At 35.0% G+C, this 12584-nt stretch overlaps 2 protein-coding genes across 3 annotated transcripts; both read right to left on the minus strand.

Annotated features, from left to right (window-relative positions):
* Window positions 1–72: 72 nt before the first annotated feature.
* LOC140807636 (uncharacterized) lies at window positions 73–1787 on the minus strand. The gene is made up of 3 exons (XM_073164579.1): window positions 1031–1787; window positions 805–919; window positions 73–629 (listed from the first exon to the last, which is right to left on the minus strand). Exons 1-3 carry the CDS (start codon window positions 1415–1417, stop codon window positions 175–177), a joined length of 957 nt encoding a protein of 318 aa, XP_073020680.1. The 5' UTR covers window positions 1418–1787; the 3' UTR covers window positions 73–174.
* A 1553-nt stretch (window positions 1788–3340) lies between these two features.
* Window positions 3341–11947, minus strand: LOC140808181 (kinesin-like protein KIN-7N). 2 transcript variants are annotated; one of them, XM_073165237.1, is made up of 18 exons: window positions 11385–11947; window positions 11206–11295; window positions 8603–8721; window positions 8308–8421; window positions 8148–8229; window positions 7988–8055; window positions 7781–7858; window positions 7332–7474; window positions 7155–7257; window positions 6987–7067; window positions 6448–6516; window positions 6318–6377; window positions 6088–6240; window positions 5361–5639; window positions 4763–4849; window positions 4449–4607; window positions 4093–4365; window positions 3341–3900 (listed from the first exon to the last, which is right to left on the minus strand). In XM_073165237.1, the coding sequence occupies exons 1-18, from the start codon at window positions 11527–11529 to the stop codon at window positions 3481–3483; spliced, it is 2523 nt and encodes an 840-aa protein (XP_073021338.1). In that variant the 5' UTR covers window positions 11530–11947; the 3' UTR covers window positions 3341–3480. The 2 variants fall into 2 exon arrangements, with proteins under 2 accessions (XP_073021338.1, XP_073021337.1); XM_073165236.1 differs by having other exon boundaries at window positions 6448–6512; window positions 6983–7067.
* Window positions 11948–12584: the final 637 nt, after the last annotated feature.

Raw genomic sequence — 12584 nt, forward strand, 5'->3', positions numbered from 1 at the left:
ATCTTCCCACTCTAATTACTTCATATGCTAGTGGCATTATACAATTTATCATATTACGGTGGCTAAAACGGATAAAAGGAGTGTTAGCTTTAAAATATATGGATCCAAATTCATCCTATATGAGTAAATTTTTTGATCCTTTTTAGCATAATACAATAGTAAGATTCCCCTTTTCTAGTATGTGACAATCTCATTAATGACATCCTCCAAAATAGCATCAGCAACGTCCATCCAAATCCCCTTTTTGTGCACCTCAAAATCAGCACTCCATTCTTCTGCAGAGGCCAAGAAATCATAATGCAAAAGATGAATTATGTTTGTTTCGTGTATTGAATCTTGACTCCATAGCCATACATTTTCACAAACAAGTTTCCAGAGCTCCTCAGCTCCCAAGATTTTTTTCACATGCTCTTGTTTTCGGTAGTTTTCAATCACTTCTCCCACACAATCGATCAAAAGCTGTCTAGTTTGTTGCAATGCCCTCTTGTTTCTAATGTGCTGAGTATACGGACTCGAGGCCGGTATCTGTCGCAATACTTTAGCACTATAATTTGTTGGCTGCTTTGATCTGAATTGAGATGCTGAAGTTGAGGTTTCCGCTAGTGTTGTCTTCTTGATATTACTTTGTTCTGTTCGAAGTTAGTCAAATAAATGACAGAAAAACGATGTCATGGTTCAAGAAATCTAAATCATAATGGAAGGACAGATACTTCAACGGGTAAATTGTCTAAAAATGAAACTTCTGAGATCCTTCTTCGTTACAAAACATGTATTATTTTACATTTTCAAGAAAAATGAACTTACTATAATGAAGTGGTGAGATTTCATCAGATTCTGCAACTTCTAAAACTGAGACAGGGCTGAGTAGCTGTCTGTTATCTTCCACACGTCTCCATTTCAGCTTAACATCTGCATCAACCTGTCAATGTCATGAAAATGGACACATGAATCGATGTTCCTACATTTCTGAAATACAGAATGATAATTACATTTTGAAACTATTTGCTCATCAAGTAAGAGGAAATTTCACCTCTTCTTCCAAGAAAAGTTTGCTGCTTTCTTCAACACAATGGGTAGAAGAACTGAACACGATTCTTCTACTTTTCGAATCGAAGCTAACCCTGCTTGCATTCTCTTGGTTTGTAACTTGATCTCCATCGCACAAATTCTTGATTTTCAGATTGGTTGTTACAGTACCGAGCTGTTTAAATACAGCTTTCATAAAATTCGAACAATTTGGTAACAAATTTATTCTGTTCATTAGGACATACCCCTTCAAGATTTTATCAGAATTGAGAAAATGGGATCTTGAATTGAGACTTCTTGTACCTTTGGCACAGCCTCTTTCGAGAAGATAGACCTCCAAAGAAAATGGCTCTTGTTCTTCTTGAAGGAATTCTCCAAGAAAAATTGGCATGGTTTCAAAAATAGTGACTTGGACTTGGATGTAACTAAGTTTGATGGATTTGGATGAAAGAAACCGTGGGGGATTTATAAAATTCGAGGGCTGGTAAGGACAAAGAGGTGTAATGATGAAAGAAAGACAGACTTCTTGTTAGTTTTGATCTGAACAGTGGCAGAGGATTGGAGATTCTGATGCCTAGAGATATAAATTGGAGCATGGGTATAGGATAGACATATTGAATTTTCGAACTTTTGGTGCTTAAATATATATATATATCTACATATTTTGATTTTTTTTATTGTATTATCTTTTTATGATCGACTGGTAAATTTTATTTCCTAAGTTTTATTTATAAATTCAAGTTTGAGTCGATGTAAATAACGTGGACAAAAATTATATCCAAATCGTATGAAATTTTGCTTATTCTTTATAAACTCAAATAATACATAACCGCGTTTTTGAGGAATTTCTGAAATTGTATTTCCCCAAAATGAGTGTATACCCTTGCCAATTGGAAAAGAAAAAAAGAACTCCAATAGATACATAGATACGTGCACAAAAAATGAAGCTAAATGCAGAGCAGCTGTACATGGCATTGCTGGATTTGTCTCTTCTCAAAATGCACGTACACTGTCTGTTACTTATTATTTGTCATCGTATTCAAAAGCTGATATTAAACACAACATGCCATTATTGTGGACCAATATTAGCTCCGGAAATACTATAATCCAAAATTTTTGAAATAATAAACAAAATCTTCTACTTTTATTTGAACAAACGATTTCTTTATCTCTACTTACTAACACAAATATAGTTAGTAAGTGGAAAGTCGATTGACTTATACATAGAATTAAAATTTTAAATTTAGTATGTATTTCTCAAAAAAAAATATAAACTTCTTAGACTATACGATCCTTCTCACCCTAAGTTTAGATTCAGCCTACGGACACTTCCATCGTTTCTATTTCAAGTTTCAAATGTACATCAACCCATTACAAATTCAGAATTTTCACAAACAATTGACAGCCTAAAAAAGATTGGAAAGGGCCACTTTCCTAAAAAAGATAACCTATTTCCCATTTTTAGGCCCTACTTTTCATGTATGGCTGCCAAATAAACAGTTGTATTAGTGGAATGACCAAACCAATTTTCTGAAACCTATCATGTTTCTATATTTAATCTCAATCACCGAGATTGAGAGTTATCGTTGCAGTGTATTAAAAGTCTTGTGGTTTTTACTTGGTTAATCTCTTATCTAACAAAAAGAGATCTGGTGTTTGATTTTGGATAAGGTAATAATAACTGTGAGGTAGGGTGATGGGCAAACTAGTAATATCAACCATAAGGATTCGATATATTTTGAAATATAAAATTCATATGCTTTTCAAAAGAAAATTACATACAATTTTTTCATGTGAAAGAATCCCGCTCCTACATGTTGATAATTCAACGTGGCTGCAGCCTCACCGGAGGACACAGCCCGTGAAATCGAGTGATTTGAGGCAAACACAGCTACTAAAGTATTTGATTACGTAGAAACATTCCCTGAGCAGATAATTCAATTCATAAATGAGGGGTTCGGTTGGTTGGAAAGGCCATGTTAAAATATGGGGGTATTTGTCATGACATGAACAACACAGGCCATGCCAGTATTGTGGTCCTTTCATTTGCACATAAAAGGATTCAAACAAATAGCCCACAATTAAAGTTTCAATACAGCCTCTGCAGGTGCAGTGACATTTCAAAGAAAATTTATAAAATAAAACGAGATACATACTTCAAGAAAGCTACATCGCCTTCAAGACAGAAAACACAAGCGTTCTGCGTCTGTTGCCATTTTCTGGCTACCTCGATCTGCAAAAGATTTAAAAGTAATTTTTCCTTATAGTTGAATTTATACTTCGAATTGCACCAATGAAACTATATAATGAGCAGTGAAGTATAAATCCTTCATTATCTCAGGTCTCCAACTATGATACTGAAGAAACATAAACAAATCATGTTGCTATATGACAGATAATTAATTGGAAACATGGAAATAGTACATAAAATACCGAAGTTTAATGTCTTCAGTATCAACGAGATTTGGATAATGTAGACTTCATCGTATCAAGTATAGCTTTGAAGTCATCGTGGAAAGAATTTAATGACCGCTGTCGACCTGCAAATGCAATGCTAAACAATTTGATCTCTTCTTCGAGATTTTTCTTCCTACGAACTTCTCTTTTCAAATCCTGAAAAGCGTTATCCTTTTGTCCTGTTACTAGCTTGAGCATTTGAGATAAACTGGAAATTCGTTGAACCAGCCCTTCTTTATCTTCTTTCAGAAGATACAACTCCCTTTCCAAGCTCTGATATTTACCCTCAGAAATCTCAAGAAGCTTGTTGCTTATATCCCTCTCATTTTCCAAGTTATTGTACTTTTGTTTGATTGTTGCAACTTCATTTTCTATTGCCTCCTTCCAATAAGCAATTTGCCCTCCCAAGGTATTTAACTATTGTAAAATGTTGAGAGAAACGCAGGATAAAAAGGTGACCAAGAAATCCATCTTGAAAACATGAGAGAGACCATCATTTAAAACTCAATTGAACCAAAGATGGAAGGAAAAATAGATTCCGATTGTTAAGATGGAGACAATTAAGAAAATTGGCTTCGGAAACCTTGGTATATATGTCAAGGGAGTTACCTTGACTTTTGTGCTGATAAGGGAACCCATTGTATTTTCATCCTTTAGAGTTGATGCATCTGGTAATACCAATTTTGATATTGTGCTATTCAACCTCTTACAAAGCACACTACATTGCTCTTGAACCGACATATAATCAATCGTGGGGGGTCGTTCCATACCATCCATTGATGTTGATAGATGAAATTCTAAATTTGAGAAGAGGCACAAGCCAACTTCACTTGTTGTCGATAGTATTTGTGCAGCAGCAGATCTCTCGTCTGGGATGAAGTCCTGATCATGCCAAAGACAAATATTACCATTTAGTGGATGCAAACAATTAAATGAAGGATAGTAGAATTATACCAAGGCATCACCTGTAAAATAGAAAAAACATCCTTGTATATATCTTTACCATTTGACACGATCTCACGCAGGTTTTGTGGAAATTCTCTAATATGAAGTACCTCTTGTTGAAGTTCAGATACCTCTCTTGTTAATTGGCTATTAAATGACACTTGTTCAGCATACTCTCTCTGATAAGCATGTATTGAGGCATTAGATGGAGAATATGAATTACCACGTAGTCAAGGTAAATAATTAGAGGAACAAACAGAACGCTAATTTCAATGCATTCCATTTACATAGCCCTTTTCGTGATTTAGGACAAATTACGGTAGCAGCAACAGACCTTAAGTTCATCTCTTTCCTGAACCACAAGGTTTAGCTGTCTTTGGAGATTTTGAATCTCTTGACTGTGATTCTCCATCAAGAGATCCTGTGATAGACACCCAATATAAGAACATACTTGCATCTCCCTCAATTCTGATAAATAAATGAATCAGAAAGAATGTTTTTTAACTATAAAATATTATCAGCATTGGATCTCACAAAATAATGTGTGGTTTCTCAGAATCAGGCATACTCGTTCCAAATCCATAATCATGAAAAGCTCTAGGGAATAGGAAATATTATATCACTATGTTTGAGAAACATACCACTTATTATATGTATTAGACCTTCAATCACAAGTTATGGACAGAAATCTGTGTCCTTACATATAAACTAGATGTCGACTGATGATTAAAGTAGCCTGCCATCAACAATTCCCAGGACAGTAGTATAGAAGTAAAACACAGCATTGGCAATGTTGATGGACAAATATACACCAACCATTTGAGTCACATTTATTTATCAATTACATAACAGAATGACAACAAATAATATGATAATTCAGAGCGAACAATGACAGATGAGATCAGAAATTTAGGCAGCCAGATGATAAATACCTCATTAGATGGAAATGATTGAACTTTCCTCGCAGGAGTTGTGTGGAGTGAATCAAGGTCAACCATGAAACCTTTATTCATTTTCATCCACGTGTCTTCATCAGCAAAATTACTAAATGAATCTGGAAGTGGGCTAAACTCGGATTGCATCAAGTGTTGTGATCTCTTGGCAACAAATACATTTGGAGCTGCTTTATAACATGGGGTACTAAAACCTTTTTCTTGGCTCATGCTGTGACAATCCATGCTTCCATCTTGAAGGCATATAGTGACATCATTCTACAACCATTATTAGACGCTTGTTTGAATCAATAAGATTGCCGATGATGGGTTCAATAGAAGTAAGCTAGAAAAAAAACGAGCAGAATGCTGTGTGTTCATAATGGCAAATAGAAAGAATAAGATTATTTCACTTGTTCGCCATGACCAAAATTTTTTCTCAGTCCTTGTGGGAGAGGAAGTATAAATAAGATGATGGAAATTGAAATCGAATAATCATTCATGCAAAACCAGACTCGTTTGATGGCAATCAGAACACCTGCCAGGAGGAACTGTGGTTGCTTGTGATCAAATATCAAGTTGTAAACTGAGAAATATAGCGAAAATAGTACACACAGAAATGACTTTAGCAAGGATTCAACGGGTAAAAAGTAGCTTAATTTTGCAGGGTAAAGAAGAGAGGAAAATGTGCTGAAAATAAAGCCTTATGGGGATCTCTAAGTTTTACCTGGAAAGAACTTTCGTCTGAGTTTGACAAAGAAACCAAATTGCTACGATGGTCAATTTTCATATTCTGTTCCCTAATGCACTGATTGCGCTCTTTATGCGATCTTCTTTCCTCCTCCAATGCTGTAGCTAGCTTCTCCCTCTCCAATTCATACTGACAAAAGGTTAAAAGAATGTTATTGTGAGAAGATATTAAAGTGTTTGCAACTCCAATAAATACATAAAAGTTACCTGAAGCATCTCATTTCTCAGTTTCAGGATTTCTTGCTCTAAAACTTCTGCATGAGATCCCTGACAAAATAATTTTACCGAAATTATTTAGTTCAAGTCCACGTCAAATATATAGCAAAACCATAGTTACCTGAAGTTTCCTCCTTAGTTCCTCAATTTCTAGTTTTTGTCTCTTTAGCAAGGCAGCATCTGTCACTACCTGATATTAAATCAAAAAAAGATTAGCAATACCATCAGATTAAAATAAAGGATCCCATATCAATTCAGGGTACTGACAACCTGCTGAAGGGTACTCCACAAAAGGGTCCAATATACTGATCATTAATTCTTAGACGTATAGCACCAAGCAAGGGTCAGACTGAATTTTTGCTAGGCAGGAACAAGAAATCACTAATTTGGAAACAATAAAGCCACTACTAAGTACAATGCTGTCAAAATAAAAGAAGGAAATCTGATTATTTTAATTCTTAAGCTCATCTTTGATGATAAAATCTTGAATGCTTCTTCCTGTTATTGGTAAATTTAAATGAATCAAATCTTAATTGCTGAAATTGATTCAGTTGTACAAGCTTATAGTTGATTCTTGACAAGCCATATCTCACGTCGAAGGAAGGAGAATATACCTCTGAAAACATAAATTTACTACACTTACAGGACATCTTTACAGACCTCATTCACTTGAACACAATTGGTGATTCGTTTTGCTCTACTGGCAAACTGGAGAGTTCCTTTTGTTTCTTCTATGTGAACCTACAAATTAAAGTCGTTTCCAAAAGTAAAATTGATATTAAGCAGATGTAATAGCAACATGAAAAAATAAAAACAGTAGTTAAAGACCTGTTCTGGTGCAACAGTGCAAATTATTGAAGTTTTTGCATTACCACCTAGAGCAGGTTGAAGAATACGAGTAAGCTTGCTATCACGATAAGGAATGTGACCTCTGCACAAGAAATTGGATGAGTTAATAAACATTTATCACTATATTTACTGACAAACGCTTCGACTACGGACTACCTTTGCTTTCCATCCTCGCTTAGTTTGTTAATAACATTAACAAGAGCCATTAAGCTCTTGTTTATGTGTTTTCCTTCTTTCAGGCGAACGCCCCCAGCCTGAGTTTTAGCAACTCTTTCAGATCCAGCTAAGTCAACCAAGTTCTATATTGAAGAAATTAGACAAGCAAATGTGCAGAGATTAAAATACAAATATGATATATCATCGGATGCAAATCAAAAAAATTGAAACTTACCTCAGTACACTAGAAAAGCTTCTACGATAAGTATGAAAAATAAACTGTAACTTTATTTTAAAATATTGGTAACACTAGTTTGTGTGCATTGGTTGCAGCTAGCCAGTAGTAAGGAAACTAACGAGAACCCATTCACTTTAGTAAACCAATAGTTTGGTCTCAAGTGGCAAAAACGTTACTGACTTTTTAATAGTTCTAATGCAGGATTACGAACCAAGATCGAGACTCGAATAGCATCATCTGAACTTGAACCCCTACTAGGGTTGGAAGCCTTTTGATTGCTTTCAATGACCTGGTTCATGATAAATAATTAACACCGATGCTATAAGTGGGAGATATAAAGCATTTATTTTAAGAAACGAACATGACAAGTAGCTACCCATAAACATGGCATCAGAAAATTCAAGAGCATACTGCGTACCATTCTAAAAATAGTGTGTGATCTGCTACTGCGAACATTCATGTTAGTATCACCAAAATGCCTACTAGCTGGTGAAATAGAAATAAAAAATATTTGATTCGTATAAGTAAAAAGACTAAATTCAATTTATTTTAAATTGCACTCTGATCCAAAGTCAAACCTTCTCCAAGTTGGAGAAGACCAAGCACTTGGTCGATGCTGTTTACAATTTCCTCCCTGAGACCTGCAACAAATACTCCATGCTGGAGGACAAAAAAATTAAAAGCCTTCGTGTGTTAAAAGGATTTAGTTACAATATAAGTTTTGTATCCATAAATCACCTCTAAGCTCTCATGAATTTGAAGTTTTTGATTCTCCACCGCAAAAAGGTCAATTATGTCTTCATTATAAATTTCCATATAGGAAACTCGTATTAGAAACTCCCTATCAGATGCCTAAAATACAAAAGGTAATAGTGCATTAGAATTTCCATATAGGAAACTCGTATTAGAAACTCCCTATCAGATGCCTAAAATACAAAAGGTAATAGTGCATTAGAATAATGATAACAATTTTTACTGTTGAAAAAAATTAATTGGAACAATTTTTATTGTTGAAAAAAATTGATCTTATCACCTGCTGAATATTAGCAAAAATATCTTTCACGGCCCTATGGATAATTCCAGGATCATTTTCTGTGCCATTCATGGTAAAAGTCTTGCCACTACTCGTTTGTCCATATGCAAATGCAGTTCCTAAATTACAATTCGATTATCATTATAACAGCAAGTGTTAGAGTAGATGCCCTGCAAGCCAACTGTTGGCTAGGGATTTTATTGACTCAAGTGTAATAAACAATCTTTATTTTAATATAATTCATTATTTCATGGTTTGTTATTTCTTTATCTGTATACCCATGTGACAAACATAGATAAAGACCTTGATTATACTTTAATACAAATGAATCGTAATTCGATGTTGAAACTCATTTGTAAATACTGTATAATCTAAATCCGTTCCTAGTCGATTCAGCCGCCTAAAATATGGATAAAGGTCGCTTGAGCTCGAGACTAGCATCTGTGATGTTATGTACTGCGTTTCTTGGTAAGGGCATAGAGATGTCCAAACATGCAGATGGGTAGTCATATGATGATTATACCGAACAACCCTCCCTCGGACTTTCCAAGTGGTTATCATTTATCGAGAGGATAAGTCCGTGGTTATGATTGTACACCATTAGTCCTTACGACTCGGGACAACACTGAGGCTCTATATGCGAGGGCTGTGCTTTGACTCGTTTACCGGCTCCAGGAGAGTCATCAGGTGGCGAGATTGGGTACAGTTACGACACATATAGGAGCCATTGCATTGTAGTCGGGAATTCACCGCTCACCTACGGGTGTGGATATCCTATGTGATCTAATGTAATAATAGTGCATGGAATCTCTGGCCAGAGTATAAGATGTACGTTGGAGAAGGAGTTCTCCAATAGTACACGCGGTGCCACTATTATAGTTATCACATAGTTATCGAATTAATATGCAACCCTCGATGAACCAATGGTTGCAGATTCGATCGGGATATATGAGATGAAGGGACCGTACTGTACGCTAATCATAATCGACTGGTTCTTGCAGGCACTATCAGTGATACCTAGGGAATCATGGGGCGATGCTACTAGACGCTCTTACCATGATTCGATGGGTTTAATCAGAAATTAGTTTCTGACATTCTCATGATCAAATGTTGATGCATGGAATGGGGCAAATTAGGGTAAGCCCGAATAAAGGAAATTGTCCTGAATCACAAAGAGTTGTGAACCCACGGCTAGCTGTATCCCTGAACCATTGAGGGTCACACAAGCACTGGTTTACTTGTTCCCGTTGAGATAATAAATTCAATGAGTTGAATTTATAAGAAATAAGTTTGATATGATCAATCGATAAGCCTATAAATAAAGTTTATAAAAGCTTATGGAAATTTTGAGAGCATGGCTGCTAAAAACGGTCAAAAGAAATACACTGCCTTATATTTTGGTGATCTCACAAATATATGTTTTAAAAGAAAATCAGAGGTTGACATGCATATTTAGAATTTTGATTAACTTAATTAATTAGATTGATTAAGTTAAGAAAGAATTGGAAATTATAATGTGGAATTTTGATTCCCATTTTTCGTAACATGCATTACAAGGTTTTTTATTGAAATTCATTGACTTAATTAATATGATTAATTAAGAAAATGACAATTAGTTAATCAAATTAATAATATATATATATATATATATATATATATATATATATATATATGTATATATATGTTACTTTGATTAATTATAGTAGGAGATCACCGAAAATTGGAATAAGGCAATCATTCGGGCTTCATGGAAAAAGGAACATATATAGTTAACTTAATTAATTGATTTAATTAAGTTAATGATTGATCTAAGAGGCAATAAGAATAATTTTTTTATTGCATAAGGAGCATGACGGTAGCTTGAATAAGGAGAAGGTCTCCAATTCTCTCGACAGATTATTATTATTGCCCTCCCTCCTTTTTGCTCTCAAAAAAAAAAAGGGGTGCTCTCGAAATTGTGTTCTATCTCAAATACAAAATCTTCTACACTTTCTAGTGCGAGTTAGAAGAGGAACATATATTCCGGTCGTGGACCTGATTAGGAGATCGAAAACCGTTCGTAAGGAATTACAACAAGAGCTATCTCCGCTAATCCCGGAATAGTTGGAGCCTTGTGAAATTTTTCACCGAAGGTATAATAATTTCTAACATCCTATGCATGCTTATGTATTTGTTAAAACCATACGAGTGTCCAAAATTATTTTGTTTTTCAAAATAAAATAAAAATTTTAAACTTTCGCTGCGTTTTGGGCACGTAGAAAACCGAGATCCAACAGCAAGAATTTAAACTGGAGCAACATATCATAAACCAGACTCGGAAGAGATGTCTAAGTTTGATGACAGTATAGGAAAGCACGTAGCCACTCAATAAAAAGAAAGTATTCTCCTTCATATAAAAACTATCCTTAAATTAGTCCCCATCTATTGCTTCAACAATCAAGAATGTCCAGATTAAACAGAATATATTGATAAATTTACACCAACTTCCTGTTTGACATATTTTCTTACATTTTTCTTTTAACATATCGTACTATCAAGCAATTAAATTGGCTAAAATAACTCAAAAAAGAAAAAGAAAAATAATAATAGTGATCCGTAATTACCGTTGAATCCTTCCACCGCAGCGTGGATAATGTTCTTAATAAGAAGCTCATAAACCGTACCATTACTGCAATCCTGGTCGAATACATGATCTAAGAAAAAACATAAAATTAAGCAATCATTCCACAGATCCAACTCAAAATACTTTTAAAACTTTAAAATAGTTCGTAAAATCACTTACCAAAAGCAAACGACATTCCAGAAACTGGAGTATTATGAACTCCATGTAGCGAAACGCAATTATTTTCAAAATTCCAGTGATAGGAATTTCGCGATTCCTCATTAGATGATGGTCTCACTCTCACGGCGACGCAAATCTTCTCCATTTTCAAACGGGCAGCCTTTTGGCAGCGAGGCAGTAGATTTTGTTTTTGAATAATTTGGAAGCTCCAACGGGCTGCAATCTGTATTTTCAATCAATAGAAGGGAACGAGTTTACCAAAATACCCTTTAATTTTTGGGCTGCTACTTTTGGTTTAGTTTGATTTAGACCCGTTACGTATTGGGCTTAGCCATTAATTTTTGACAGAATTCGGTGTTTACGGGCCACAGCAAAGTAGATCACCCGTGGGTTTGTAATTTCTTACAGACAAAGTAAAAAGTAGATATCCAAGTAAAACACAAATTGAGAGGAGAGGATATGGTTAGTCGTTGGGTGGTCAAAAATGTGCTTGAATCAAGTGAGCTCTTGTATTGACACGAATCATGCATGTAGTTGCACGAAAAAAGATGTTGAAGCAGCGTTTATAACAAACATAATATTGAAAATTTGTTTGCTTTAGTAGGCAAGCATTATATTTGATTGTGACAATGTCTTTTTACGCAAATGAGCTCCATCGTAACTGGATTGTGTTCCAAAATGAGCTCCAATTTTTTTTAAAATGCAAATGAAGTGATTGTATTCCAAAAACACAGGCTATATACAAATGAGCTCCATCGCCTCTCTCTAAAACATGTTCAACTAAAAGATGTTGAGCAATGCGTTCCCGTGGTAATGATATGGACATAAACGGCAATTAAGGGGAAGCATATCTTCTTTTGAACGTCGATTGGCAGATGCTGCTGCATATGCATGTTTTGCCGCCATTGATCCAATGCAACAAAGGCTGCTGTACTAACCATAGTCCCTATCCCAAGTCCTTTTTTAAATATTTGAATTGGTGAGTGAGAAGCTGATTCAATTTTGCTTTGCTCTATCACAGGAAGTTAATTAAAAGTCAACTTAAATGCATATTGATTGCACAAATAACTAACACAGCCTGACAAAAAGTGACTCTTCTGACATCGTCTAACGGAGTAGGTCTATCAGAAGAGTCAACCCGTTTCAAAAATAAAAATATTTTAAATATAAAAGTAGTATTTTTCACTAGATGAGTCGCGT

The sequence above is a fragment of the Primulina eburnea genome, chromosome 12 (assembly GCF_022965805.1).
Source record: "Primulina eburnea isolate SZY01 chromosome 12, ASM2296580v1, whole genome shotgun sequence".
Taxonomy (NCBI): Eukaryota; Viridiplantae; Streptophyta; class Magnoliopsida; order Lamiales; family Gesneriaceae; genus Primulina; species Primulina eburnea.